The sequence below is a fragment of the Pelmatolapia mariae genome, linkage group LG2, assembly GCF_036321145.2.
Source record: "Pelmatolapia mariae isolate MD_Pm_ZW linkage group LG2, Pm_UMD_F_2, whole genome shotgun sequence".
Classification (NCBI taxonomy): domain Eukaryota; kingdom Metazoa; phylum Chordata; class Actinopteri; order Cichliformes; family Cichlidae; genus Pelmatolapia; species Pelmatolapia mariae.
In genome coordinates, this window is record NC_086228.1 from 4,642,473 (window position 1) to 4,656,912 (window position 14,440).

General features: G+C 39.6%; 2 protein-coding genes across 7 annotated transcripts; both read left to right on the forward strand.

Annotated features, from left to right (window-relative positions):
* Nucleotides 1–1,495: 1,495 nt before the first annotated feature.
* LOC134639648 (cationic amino acid transporter 2-like) lies at nucleotides 1,496–9,224 on the forward strand. Of its 6 annotated transcripts, none has more exons than XM_063490981.1 (14): nucleotides 1,496–1,783; nucleotides 2,781–2,883; nucleotides 2,985–3,017; nucleotides 3,310–3,732; nucleotides 4,178–4,333; nucleotides 4,412–4,571; nucleotides 4,690–4,826; nucleotides 6,081–6,303; nucleotides 6,942–7,078; nucleotides 7,621–7,723; nucleotides 7,804–7,937; nucleotides 8,077–8,243; nucleotides 8,319–8,427; nucleotides 8,517–9,224. In XM_063490981.1, the coding sequence occupies exons 4-14, from the start codon at nucleotides 3,363–3,365 to the stop codon at nucleotides 8,645–8,647; spliced, it is 1,827 nt and encodes a 608-aa protein (XP_063347051.1). In that variant the 5' UTR covers nucleotides 1,496–1,783; nucleotides 2,781–2,883; nucleotides 2,985–3,017; nucleotides 3,310–3,362; the 3' UTR covers nucleotides 8,648–9,224. The 6 variants fall into 6 exon arrangements, with proteins under 6 accessions (XP_063347051.1, XP_063347043.1, XP_063347062.1 ...); XM_063490973.1 differs by having other exon boundaries at nucleotides 3,359–3,732; XM_063490992.1 differs by having other exon boundaries at nucleotides 2,816–2,883; nucleotides 3,359–3,732.
* A 639-nt stretch (nucleotides 9,225–9,863) lies between these two features.
* LOC134639674 (platelet-derived growth factor receptor-like protein) lies at nucleotides 9,864–12,525 on the forward strand. Its single transcript, XM_063491004.1, has 7 exons — nucleotides 9,864–10,105; nucleotides 10,319–10,464; nucleotides 10,545–10,687; nucleotides 10,786–10,937; nucleotides 11,056–11,349; nucleotides 11,524–11,663; nucleotides 12,114–12,525. The coding sequence occupies exons 1-7, from the start codon at nucleotides 9,976–9,978 to the stop codon at nucleotides 12,318–12,320; spliced, it is 1,212 nt and encodes a 403-aa protein (XP_063347074.1). The 5' UTR covers nucleotides 9,864–9,975; the 3' UTR covers nucleotides 12,321–12,525.
* The last annotated feature ends 1,915 nt before the right edge of the window (nucleotides 12,526–14,440 follow it).

A 14,440-nucleotide genomic window follows, 5' to 3' on the forward strand; every position in this document is an offset into this window, starting at 1 on the left:
GTGGTTATGAACATCTGTAGTGATGTTTCAGCAACATTTTAGATTAGACCAATTAGATCATTGTGTAAATGTTGATCAACCCGTTTAAAAGGAAAAAATGTCCTGTTTTGGAGGCCCTGTATGTTTTACATTTGAATTTTGTACTCCTTGTTACTTGAAGAATATGTTTTGGTCTGTGCCTCTGGTACTATGAACTTTAAAGTGGATGTATTGGGCAACAACCTATAGCGTCAGAGGCTTTAGCTTTGATCTATGAATGAAATGAGTGTCACTTTGTAGAAAGTCCACTGATATGTTTTTCTTTGTTCTTTTGGTTTCCTCTCCTTTAGTGTACCCTTTTCATCTTCGCCTCCAACCAGTGTTGAAAGAATGGGGTGTCCATATGGTGGAAACAGTGAAGCAGCAGAGAGGAATTTCTTTTGTTGCACAGTGACCTCTTGTGGTTTGAAGATATACTGCATACCCAACATAATTTCATTCTGGCTGAGATGGGAAATATATATTAATGCATATTCATTTTATTTATTGTTGTAATGAAAACAAATTCATTTCAAACTATGTAAACTGTGTAAACTGTATTCATTAGATATGTAATCATTAATGAACATTTCATCTATGATGAGTCTATGATTGTGGATTCTGGATCTTTAGCTCTGAATTTTGAGGTCTTTTGGGGCTTTTAATGCTTCCTTATTAAGTCTTCTCTTGGTTCTTAGGTTGCTTATTGGTATATTTGTTTTTAATATTCTCTTGTATTTTGAGCCTCAGCTCTTTTTTAGTTTACCTCCCCGTCTTGTTGTCTTTGACTAGTATCAGCTGTTTTCTTTTTCCCAGATGTTTCCACTCTTTTTACAGCCAAAAACCAAACCAAAACAAAAAACAAACAAACTTCTGTCTGTCTCTCTCTCTTTTTTTTGCATGAAACATTAAATCTTTGTTTAAAAAAAATTAACAAAGCATCAAAGCTATTATACTCACTTTCAGCACCGTATCTTTATTCTTGTACTCAGTTTAAGCTTTAAAGGAGTCCCTAAGAGGTCAGTTCATCCTCTGTCTGAATCAAGCTCCTTACTGTTTAAGGCCACCTTCCCTGTAAGTTTTTAAAGCAGCTCTAGTCTGATTGGCTGTCCTTTGCAAACAAATGGCTTGAACAGTGGGTGGAGTTTCTGTGCTCACAGCAAGAGTTGTGTGCCATATTAAGTTATTCACTCTCACTGATGTCATACAAATCCCGAAGCAGAAAAACAGATGGAAATAAAGCATTAGGAGCAGTCACAGTGATTAGCATCCACATACACAGATTATTCAAAGCCATGATTATTAGGAGTAGCCACATCTATACCACTATTAGATGGCAGAAAATAAACAAAGTTATAGAGGCATCTGGTAAAACATAATTATATTTTTTTCCGACACATTTCCAAACATCAGTAATAGTTATTTCTGATCAAATACGTGCACTTTATACAGAAAATTGTAAATCTGAAATGCAACAACAAATGAATGGGTACAAAAGCATTTTTCACATTCTGAACAGGATTTTCTATTCACAGTTCTCACCCTGTGCCTTCATTGCAATAATGACCACATTATGATCCACACTGGTCGGGAGTAAGAAAGGCTACTTTGTAAATAATTCCACTGAGTGGGAGGGTCATGCAGGCCGGTCTTGTATATATCGCTGTAAAAGTCATGCTTCTTTCATCCAAGTCAGCATCACGGATATTTTCGTTCCACTCTACTTTTGAAGTCACCAGTAACTCCTCGTGGGACTGAACGCAAGGTAATGAACTTGTGTGTCTGCTGCATAAAAATATGACGTCAGTTTCAAATCCCTGACCTTTTCTTTAATCAGAATCTGTGCATTTTAATGACTGTGCTTCTTTAAATGCACAGTAGGCAGCCGAAAAACAACATTATGAAAATTAACTGCTTAACTGCAACGACAATGGGACATCTGGCTAAACCACGTTTTTTTAGTTAAGCATTACCCTCGATATGCTATCTCAGCAAGTGAGATCCGCAGATATGAATGCTTAAGTTTAGTCAGAAGTACTTTGACCGCACAGGCTTCCTCCCCACTCACCTCCTGCCTGCTGAGGTAGATGCCACAAGGGATTAGGAGAGCTCAAATCCCCTGATTGGAGATGAGAAGGTAAATGCTGCCTCTCAAAGTGTGCAGCCTCCTGCCCGAATAAGTCATAAAAGCTGCTTTGTCCTCCCCCATGTCATGAACTCACCGGGCCATTAGAGCGGCAGGCTCACACCTTCATGTTGAGATGGAGATACAGCTGCTTCAGTGCAAGCGGACAAACTCCACAACATAGCTGTAGTAATAAGACCGCAGGCTTGTTTTTAAGCGACCAACAATGTAAGGGCCCTCTGAGAACACACAGTTATTGTTTTATTCATAGATCCTGGACACAGAGCATTAAAAAGGTATTTCTTGGTGTTCCTTTTGTTTAGAAATGCTTTTTTTTTTTTACAGGTTTCTTTCAGTGAAGAGCAAACTTATAGACAAATTATATGATCACAAGACAAGAAATAAAATATAGAAATCTGTAGAAAACCCTCAAAAATAAGAATAGGTGCATGTAATTTTTGATCTTATATTAAAGTAAATATAGGAAAAAACTATCACATGTCATCTTTGTTTTCTCACTGTGCCTTAACTTTGATTTGATTTAATTTGATTTTAACAGTAGTTGATTAAAGGCAGCCCTGAAAGGCACTGCTGCTGTGAGAACACATCTAACACATAAAGCTTTTGGATTCTTCAGAAATATTCAAAGAAGTATTTGTGCGGTGAATGAAGGCTTAAAGTGCAATCCTGAAGCCGGGGCGTGGATTTCTGTGCTGGGGGTGGCATTCTGGAAATCTCAGGTATCAGCACTATCATATCAGGAGAATGATAAAGAGGTACATTTATAAAGGGATAATGTAACTGAGCTGAATGACACATCCTATTCCTTCTCTCTTCTTAGCACATCTACGAGGTACAAGATCACACCAAAGAGGTAAGTGAATGTGTTCTTAGTCTCACTTCTGTCAAGTGTTAGGAGAGCATGTTAGCTGTCATGTGATAATGATTAAGCTTTAATAAAACAGATTTTCTTAAGTCTTAACAGTTTGCATGTGCTCTTCAGTGCCTCAGTTTAATTACAGTAGCGTTCTGTTTTCTTTCTACACGAATGAAAACACTAATAGACTTTGAAAATCATGTTTCTCAGAAGAAAGAATCTTCTGCCGGAGGCTGACCTGACAATTATTCACTCACTGAAAAGCACTCCTCACCTTTTGTCCCACTAGGTCACTCCTTAAATCTCTCTTGTTCTCCCATCCTGATCCAAACCCACAGAAGTATGTCGTGCAGCGTAGTGAAGTCCTTTCTGGTGAGCCTATCCCGGAGGAAGCCCCTCGAGCCCGATGGGGAAGAGTCCACCTTCAATCGATGCCTGACCACTCTGGACTTGGTGGCCCTCGGTGTGGGCAGCACCCTGGGGGCTGGTGTCTATGTCCTCTCTGGAGAGGTGGCCAGAGACACCGCGGGACCCAGCATCATCATCTCCTTCTTCATCGCTGCCCTGGCCTCTATATTTGCTGGGCTATGCTACGCAGAGTTTGGTGCCCGGGTTCCTAAAACAGGCTCAGCATACCTTTACAGCTATGTGACGGTGGGAGAGCTCCTTGCTTTTATCTCTGGCTGGAATCTGCTGCTCTCCTACGTCATAGGTGAGTATGTGCAAATTGTAACATCTATTATTCAATGATATTTTCTTCCTTTATTGATGATTTAGGGATCTCTCCTCCTACCTGTATATGCAAACAGTGCATAAACCTAACATAATCTTTTCACCACACTCTGATGCTCATAAATGATCAACCACCATTAAGAGACTATTTAACACTGTGACCTTTCAACCAGTGGAACAGCGAATTCTTGACTGCTTTTTTTCTACCTCACTGTGTCATATCTCTTGCTACATTAATTTTAACAATAGCACATACCGGGATCACTGCTTTGCAACAATCCCAATAATAACCCCATGAACCAGGACTGTGGTTCAAAACCCTGAGTTATAAAGAGGGTAGGAAGTTTCTTTTGTTTATGGCTGCAGGTAAATTATGGCTGATTAATTAGTTTATTACATTAACTATCTATTCACTATCTGCTCAGGGACATCGACTGTTGCACTGGCATGGAGCGGAACATTTGATGAACTCATTGGGGGAGTCATATCAAAATACTTTGCAGAAAATGCTGCGATGGGCCTGCCTGGCTTAGCACCTTACCCAGATGTCTTTGCTGCAGCTCTGATCGTGCTCTTGTCAGGTAAAATAGTAAAACTGGTGTTAAATGGTGACCGCAAATGAGGATGAGATCGCTGAATTAACCATGTTTTCCATGAAGGTCTCCTGTCTTTTGGAGTGAAAGAGTCAACGATGATCAACAAGATCTTCACAGCGATCAACATCCTGGTGCTGCTGTTTGTGATCATTTCTGGATTCATCAAGGGAGACATCTCCAACTGGAAAATCAGTAAAGAAGATGTGTTAAATGCCACTGCCATGTAAATAAATGCAAAAAACCACTCAAGTAAATCATGACCTATATAATTACAGCATTATTGTTCTCCTGGATGAGCTAACTGTAAATAACCACAAGGTATTGCTCTCTACCCGCTGCAGAAACGGAACTGACATTGCTAATGCAACAAGCGAGTTTGGAGTGGGCGGATTTTTCCCCTATGGCTTTGGTGGAACCGTGGCTGGAGCTGCAACATGCTTCTATGCTTTTGTTGGATTTGACTGCATTGCTACAACAGGTAAGAAGACAATTTGCCAGTTTAGCTTAGTTCAAGCTTCTTTCAGCTGCTTCCTTATTAAATTTTTTGACTGACACAACCCCAAAAGGGATTTTTTATCTCCTCCCAGGATCAAACTGGGGATCTTTTACCACTACAAAAAAATATTGCAATCATGGATAATGGATGAAATAGTGCTTTTCCAGAGAGGAGTAAATGATAATTATAATGATGAGTATTTCCTCTACACTCATTAATAAAACACACTAAAAATATTACCTCAGTATCGCCGAGTATCTCCTTTGATTTAATAGAGCAGCTGATTTTTTTTAAAGAAGACCCCAAAATTTACTTGGTTAAACTTCATCCACTATTTTATTTTAAATTTTAAAAACTTTTTAATTTTCACCATAGATTCTTTACATTTTTATGGGGTTTTTTTTTTTTAGTGGTGCTGGGAAAGGGTTAGAAAAATTGATACAGTACGCTATTGTATCGCAATATTTTGTGTGGCAATATTGTATCGATGCAGGTTCAACACTCTGGGAATAATACGAACAACGAACAATCTTCCTGTAAATAATTACGGTTGGACTTGGACCGACTGTAATCACTCAGAGAGATTTACAAATGTACAAATAACTTACATCTGATTTATAAATGCCGACAGATTGCCAGCATGTTGCCATCAGTCAGATGTCAATGAGAAAAACTCGAGGGAACTGTACTCAGCTGGCTGCATTCCTATAGAACAGGAAGTGCAGATTAATAGTAATAGTAATTCTGTCTGTGTTATCAGACACAGATTACATGTAATTTCCAAACTGACCTCATATAATTGCAGTGAGATAGCAGATTGACTCCGTCTTAACGCAACATTTATGGCAGGTTTCAGTAACTGTGTTGCTATGCTTGACAATTTCATTTTGTAGCAAAAAAAATAACTGATAACTTTATCTTATTGGCTAAAACAGACTGACAAAGTTTAACGTTGAGGACATAATTTGCAGTTGAAAAGTTGATAAATCACCATATATATTATTGGGATACTGAGCTTGTCACACAGCTTGTTATTAATCGCAGTGATATCATATCGTGAACAAAGAATCGTGATAACAACATATCGTGAAGAAGTATCACGATGATATCATATCATGGGGTGTCTGCTGATTCTCTCCACTAGTTTTTGTGATTTTTGTGTAACAATGCATGAAACTCCTGCAGGAGATTTATCTTGCAAGGGGGTCACTAACTTCTTGGTTTCCTTTCTTTTAGGAGAGGAGGTGAAGAACCCCAAGAAGTCTGTCCCTATTAGCATTGTGGTCTCATTGCTTATATGTTTCCTGGCCTACTTTGCTGTGTCTGCTGCTCTCACCCTCATGATGCCCTACTACCTGCTAAGTGAAACGAGCCCACTGCCAATAGCCTTTGACTACATTGGATGGGGTCCTGCCAAATATGCTGTGGCTGTGGGTTCACTGTGTGCCCTGTCAACTAGGTATGACAATATGGGTAGTGCATGCATGGATCAAGTGATGTTTAAAGCTCAAATTCCTAGTCTATAGAAGCACAGTCCCCAAGTGTTCATAGGTCTAGACTTTCTGCTAGCATTGAATATTTGATTCTGACTGAGTCAGCTTGAGCAAATGAACTGTGAAAGTGTGTCAGGGACCAAGCTGAAAGTCAGAAAGAATAAGGTGCAAAAAAATGTATCTTATTTGGAAAAAATAGAAAAATTGTAATGGATGTTCAAAAGTCCAAAATGTTGAAAAAGAAATCTAGAAAAGTAGCTACTAAACAGTAGCTAACTCAAAAAGTTCATTAAAAATGTAACGTTAACGTAAAATAACTCAGCTAAGTAACAATTAACAGACAAGGTGTGGAGGACGTGCCAGGTTCCAGAGGCTGTGGATGATTCTTCCAGTGCCTCTAATGTTTGCTTGGTGGATAAATTGTGAAATTGCCAGTCCATTCTTCTGACATCAGTCATCATAGCAGATTAAGCTGTTAAAAACAAGCCATACGTCAAATCAGTTGGTTAAGTCAGAGTGACTTTTTGAAACTGATTTGTGAAATGACGAATTTAGATTACAGATTAATCGGACACTGCATTCATTTTGTTGTTTGTCTTTCCAGTCTGCTAGGTTCCATGTTCCCGATGCCTCGAGTACTTTTTGCCATGGCGAGAGACGGGCTGCTTTTCAAACCTTTGTCCAAAGTCACCTCCAGAGGCAGTCCAGCAATAGCTACAATATCATCTGGCATTGTGGCAGGTGCACACTTTATAAACAAAAGTATTGCAAATACAATAGAAGTAATAAACCTAAAACAAAGAATAGAACACGTAATAAAATACTTTTGAATATGTCCAGTATTCCATCTTATTTTAATGATCCTTACAGCTGCTTTTGGTTCATACATTATATGAACAGAGGTACTGTGCCACACCTCTTAATCTTTGAATTCAGGTCTTTTCACTGTCATTGCAACAGGCGTATGAAATCCAGCCATGCAGTCTGCCTGTACATTCACGTAATTGGTATGCAGTGGTATTGTAATAGAATACCACCATAGAAATAGTAACCAACACTGATGACTCCTACGTCTTCTGGCATTAACATCAGCACAAAAACTGTGTGCCAGGAGCTTCATGATGTAGGTTTCCATAGCTGAGCAGCTCCCGTAGGTGTCATATGTACATGATTTTGTACTTTTCCCACAGATTAAACCAGCTGCTTATGCTGTTCTGCATGATCCACAGGAGTTGAAGTTTATGGGCTAGAAATAACATTTAATTTTTTCTCCCTGGCTTTAGCCATCATGGCTCTACTGTTTGATCTGAATGCCTTGGTGGAACTGATGTCCATTGGTACTCTGTTTGCTTACACACTCGTGGCAGTATGCATCCTGATACTGAGGTACATTCATCTGTTAACACCCTGCAGCTATGTATTCACTCTGCTGTGCAAATCGACTGATTTTTTTCTGGTCGTTGTAGGTACCAGGTGGGTCCATCTGAAGACACAGACCTTAAGATCACAGAAGCAAAGAAAAAGTTTAGCTTCTTCAAACCTCCAAAAACACCCAACTCTTCCACAGCGCGAACAGTCACGCTCTTGACCGTATTTTCTGGTAAGTAAGGAAAACATCACTGAGCCATCTTTACTAATGCTTCTGTAGCACTGAAGTTCCTTTCTTGACCAGCAACAGCTTCATGACGGGCTTCCTCGCCTCTAATCTTTCTTCCTCGTCTTTTACCTTCCCTCTGCAGTTCTGTGCATTCTTGCACTGTGCATTACTCTGAGCCAAGGCATGGAAGCTCTTGTCAACACTCAAGCATGGAGCATCGTGCTTGTCTGTATCTTTGGAGTGCTCCTGCTGGTCAACTTGTTCCTCATCTGGAGACACCCAGAGAATCCCACGAAGGCATCGTTCATGGTAAGTAGTGGTTCAAGCAATTTCTTGTAATCACCAACTAGGAATCTCACATCTCTGCATTTTCTCCTTCTTCAGGTACCTTTAATCCCTCTTCTGCCTTTACTGAGTACTTTAATCAATGTCTACCTGATGGTGCAGTTAGGCGGTCAAACATGGATCCGATATGCTGTCTGGATGCTAATAGGTATGATGGCTATATTTTCATTTGAGAGGTTTAAAGGGGTTTTATCTAGCTGGGTGACCCTCATTCTTCTCTTTTCTTCTCTTCTACAGGGTTACTTATCTATTTTATCTACGGAATGCGTAACAGCGTCCAGAGGAAGCGACTCATGACCGGCCACGCAGAGATCGAAACAGTCAGCGGCAAAACAGACAAGGATACCATTAAAGAAGAGAAATTCTGAGCTCAAGCGGGGTGAAGACAGATAAACTGAGATGTTACAGTGAGCGACTTGCTTTAACTTATAACCACTGCTTGAGATGCACCGGTGCTGCTTTTCAGCAGTCTTCAATCTACGACAGCACCGAAGAAAAATGGCCAGATAACTTGTTAACTTGATGGTTTATTACATCCTAACGCAGTCTGTTTGTTATCTAAATGGTCCAAAATGAAACACTCCCTAAGATATATTTGGACCTAGAAGACCTTCACTTATCACTGATTTTCACATTGTTGTTAACGATATTTATCTGTATATCTTGTCGTATTAGTGAGCCTGTTCCAAAGAAAAAATATTCTGTAGATTATTTGCTTTTTATAATTCTGAAATAACAGGTTTACACTTTTCTTATCAAGTGCGAAATGTAAATTATTTTTATTTCAGTTTTATATTATTTCAATTTTATTTTAATATATTTTTTTAAATGTGCAGAATTCGACTGAAGACCTTATATTTTACAGAGCTGATACAGAAAAACATTTATGGGATTTCATCTTCCATTTGTAAATATGGAAACTGCATGTGATTGTTAACTAAACGACTGCCACTGTACACTTGAATTAAAAATTAAATGATTCGCTTTTGTAAAACACTTAAATACGGAGTTACCTTGTTGCAGTCTGTGTCGATAAAGAGGTAAAAATAAAGGACTACTATAAGTTCACTCCCACTGCAGACGTGTGCAAAGAAGCAGATATGGCTCACTATTTAGAGTCGACTGAGAACAAAAGGACCTTTGAAAAGAAGCTTATCTGTGTCATGTTCAAAATCACGGCTTAGCTGGCCACTCACAAGGAAAGGTTTACATTGTTTCCACTGCATTCGACATCTCAAAAATGTACTTTAAGTAATGTGTGAATATTTTAAGTGCAAATCTTTCAGGCATATTTTAAAAAAACAACAACATATTAATCTAGAGCTAACTGAGACAAAACTTTTATTTACCCATAAAAAACAGTAATGAAGGACATAAAGTGTATTAAACACCAAATGCTCCTTTTCCAGGCAGTGTTTTTGAGGCTCAGACTCATGCTGCTAGCACACTTACAGTCCGGCAGCTAAATAAACAGGCCGTGCCATTCCAGATTGGAGGGGCCTCATTCTCTGGACCCTCATTGGTTCAGACAGGCTTGAAAGCCTCCATTGAGCCACACTGAAGGAATTTAGGGTACTAATGCCACTCTGAGGAAAAGGAATTTGCGTGACTCTAATAAACAGCAGACTGCTCACTTTGCAAGCTTTGCCCTCCTCCTTCCTTCTCTTTCTTCTTCTCTCCTTTTCATTTCTGTTGTATGTTTCTCTGGGTTGAACTCCATGAACTAACAATCAGCTCATCAGCCATGCCTTTGGCGAATATGTCTGGGTCAAAGTGGAGGCTGGTACTTATTGCTCTCCTTATTTGTGCCTTAATCTTCGAGTTGGGTAAGTGACTTTAGTCCCTTGTCATCCAATTCGGTGAAAGCGATATTCATAGATTTGCTGAGGAAGGCAATTTTCTTTCTGTCTTTTGCACAATGTGGCTTATTCTAGAAGCAAAACTGATACTTTTTTTTCTCACTTGCAGCAGCCTTGTCTTTGTTTGTAAAATATTCTGAAACATGTGCTCTGCGTACTGTGTATCTTGTTGCCAAAAAGATGCCCAAGAGCAGAAGGCTGTTCCGGGAAGGACACCAAAGCCAAGAAAACCAAAGCATGAGAAATCAACAAACAAAGGGCCCAGAGCGATAACAGTCAAACCAAAGGTCAAAGCTGCACGTGCACAGCAGATCCTCCTCACGCAGGTATTACGTTTGCTATAAATTAACTTTTTGATTTTGCAAAGTTCACGACTAAAGTACATGTCTGTGTCTGACTAATAAAGGTGTTAAACAAAGGCAAGTTTAAGAAGGTGGGTGAGACCATAAATGTGCAAACAGGAGATACTCTGGAGCTGAGGTGCAGGGGCAAACCTGTGCAGTGGAGCGTCCCCCCATACCTGGAGGAGGATGATGATGGGAGGCTCAGGTAACTTTTCATGTCTACAGATCAGTGCAGTATCAGCTTGAGTAAGTAAGGAAGTAAGTAAATGTGTTCTTTCGCTCCTTTTTGCTTTGGCTGTGCAGAATTGTTCAGTATGAGCGATATGGGGTTCTGACGTTGGTCAACACCACTGGTGCAGACACGGGGGAGTACACTTGCTACCCAATGTACTGTGAAGACACTGACTGCAGGAAGGAATACAGCAAAGCTGTTAAAGTCTTCGTCTTCTTTCCAGGTGTGATTAATACATTTTATTGATGCTTAGGCTTGCATTTCTCTGAACTGCAGACTTGACAGGAATTTTTTTTACATCCTAATAATCTTATCATAAATCTCCCCTCTGTATGGACCAGATCCACAAGAACTATTTGTTCCATCGTCTGACTATTACAAGGTGATTCAGCTGAGGAGCAACTGGCCTACAGTCCTACCCTGTCAGGTGACGTCACCTGAGGCTAAAGTAACTCTGCACCGTGAGTACCCACCTGTGGAGCTGGACGTGGACAGGAGGGAGATCTCCTTTGATGTCAAGAAGGGCTTCACAATCCATCGACCTCGGCCATATCATGCCGGAGCTTTGTACTGTGTTGCCAGTCTGGGAAACCTGAGGCAGAGCTCTATAAAGTACATGCTCATCTATGTTAATTGTGAGTTCAGGTTTTTAAAATTTTAGAAATTTTTTCAGAATTTTAGAATTTATGTTTTTTTTATTGTAAATCAATGAAAACTTTTGAAAATAAATGATGAAAATTACCCTTAATTACAGGATTACTGGTAACGACACAACATTTTACTTACTAATACATCACATTTGCTCTCAGATCCTAGGGCTCCTCCCGCTCCAGTGATCCAAGCGTCACCGAGCACAGTGACTGCGGGGGAGAACCTACGTGTCACCTGCTCTGCGACGGGAGAACGAGACGTGGCCATAGAGTTCACCTGGGATTACCCAGGACAAGAGGTCAGACACTTGTGGAAACAGGGCTCGTATGCTTTAATACAAACCTAACTTAGTTCTGTATGGCTTTTGTATTAATTCTAATAAGCTTTCTTTCTGAAATAGTATGAACATGAATTCTAGGTTGTGAACTGAAATACTACTCAAAAAAAGTCCTGCAGTTGGCAAATACTTTCAGTCGGTTTAGCTTGCGTTGCCTTTTTAGCGAGTTCATTATTAGTCAAAAAGTATTCAACCTATGGACTGCCTGAACTTTATCCCACTTCAACAGGGATATAATAGATAGGTCTTTATTGGTGAGCCATGAGGAAATAAACTGCAACATGATAACTCATTGTAATGTTTACTCCTGTGTTGTGTGTGTGTGTGTGTGTGTGTGTGTGTGTGTGTGTGTGTGTGTGTGTGTGTGTGTGTGTGTGTGTGTGTGTGTGTGTGTTCCTATGCTTGGTCCAGATTGGGAGACCTCCGTACACACAGGAGAGCATTATTCCGGTCAGCGGAGGAACTGCTCAGCAGCAGTCTCAGTCTGTGCTCCTTGTGGATGAAGTTAGAGACGTGGACCAGGGAACGTACACCTGCACTGCTCAGAACATGCAAGGAGCCAGATCAGCATCTACAACCATTAAAGTGGTCCCTAAAGCCAAACCTAAGAAACCATAAGTTGGATGACATCACAGACAGAAAGTCGTGGTGAGAGATCACAGCTGGGATTTGACTCTGTCTGAGCATTAAATGGTTTTTCTTCTTTTTAAAGAATATATGATCACAACAAAACATTATGCTCTCCAAACTGTATTGCTCAAGAATAGAAATGTGTTTGTTTAGGTAAATGTTTGTATATTAAACTTTTATTTCCATACACTCACAAGCCTGACAGTCGTTCCCTACTTATTTGTCATTGTGAAAGATCCTCCCAAAGGTAAACGTAGGATAAGAGGGGAAATAAGGTGATTTAAGTGACTTCGAATGTGGTCTGAGTATTTCAGAAACTGCTGATCTACTGGGATTTTCCTGCACGACCATCTCTAGGTTTACAGAAGATGAAAAGAAAAAGATAAAATATCAATTTCTCTGGAGGAAAAAATGTCTTATTGGTGATATAGGGGAATGGTCAGACTGCTTTAAGCTGGAAAGGCAACAGTAATTCAAATAATTGCGTGTTAAACCCAAAGTATGCAGATGAGCATATCTGAAGGTACAACACTTCAGAACTTGAAGCAGATGGACTACAGCAGCAGAAGACCACACCGGGTGTGGCTAATGTCAGCTGAGAACAGGAAACTGAGGCTAAACTGCTCAATAGAAGGTTAGGAGAAGGTTAACTGCCCTGATGAATTTTGATTTCTGGTGGCATAAACAGCATGAAAGCATGGGTCCATCCTGCCTTGAATTAATAGTTCAAGCTGGCAGTGATTTAATGGTATGTGGGATGTTTTCTAGTAGCAACTGAGCATAGTCTACCTGAGTAATGTTGCTGACCATATCTATCCCTCTTTCCCTTTATGACCATTGACCTTATCACGAAGCTTGTCAATGAGTTCACTGTACTCAAATGGCCTCGGCAGTCACAATGAAACAGAGCACCTTTGAGATGTGGCAGAACAGAGGATTCACATCGTGGATGTGCAGCAACAACCCAGTATTAGCTAGGTTTCCCTTATAAACGGGTGTATTGTGATGTGCTGTCACCCTGTGCACCCCACTTCTCACTAGCTTGGATTGGCTTCCAGCTCTCCCAGTTGAATTACATAAGCAGAAGAAGATGGATGGGTGTTGTGATAAATTAACAAGCACTTCAGAGATAAAAAAGTGGAAACTGGTCCTCACTATGACTTCCTTTTCTACCCATTTTGTTCCCCATTATCCCCAAAGTATTATTCATGGAGCATGTGTACAATAAAGTTGTAGATAACAGTTTTATTATTGTACAGAGCAGAGTCCCACAGAAAAGCCAACACTCCAGTGTTTTAGCGATACCACATGAGAGGTTAGTTTCTGGTTAAACTGGAATCAGCTGATTTTTCTCTTACAAATTTGTATAGATTAAAACTACTAAAAGTGAGTCCTCCAGTAGTGTTCGCCCTCTTTACCGGTGCCAAAAAGTGATTGTCTGTCAAAAACTGATTTCCGGTATTTGCCAAAAACTGATTGCTCGTATTTAAACTGCTATAAGTAACTTGTTGGGCTATAATATGTGAAACATATGTCAAATGTATCCCTCATGGATGACATAAAGTCATCTTGAGCCACAAACAACATTCGTGTAACAAGGTAGAAGCCGCAATCAGTTTTTGGCAGTGACTTTTATATAACCTTTAATTATGCAGTTAAAAAAATCTCATTAACATTAAAAATGTATTTTGTAAGAGTAAGTTGGCCAAGAGGACAGCAGAAATGGCAGCAAATATTACAATAGTTGTGTAAAAATATTTTAAGTGGGGATAAAGAGCCAGATTGGTTATAATGTAAGTACAATAACACAGAGTTATAAAGATACTTGAAAAACAGATAATTTTTTAATTCTATATATAACCCCTTTGTAAACCCTGTTCACCGAAGTCTATTTACCAACATACGTAAAGATATTACACATAAAAAATACACAGAAACATTGGAAATCAGTTTTTGGCAGGTAATCACTTTTTGGCACAAGACCGGCTAGTAGTCTAGCTCTGGTATCACCTAAACGATTTCTATCTATTTATTTTTATTATTACTTTATTGTTTTATTGCTATTACTAATCATATTATCTGCGCTGCTTCTGATTTTCTTGCATGAG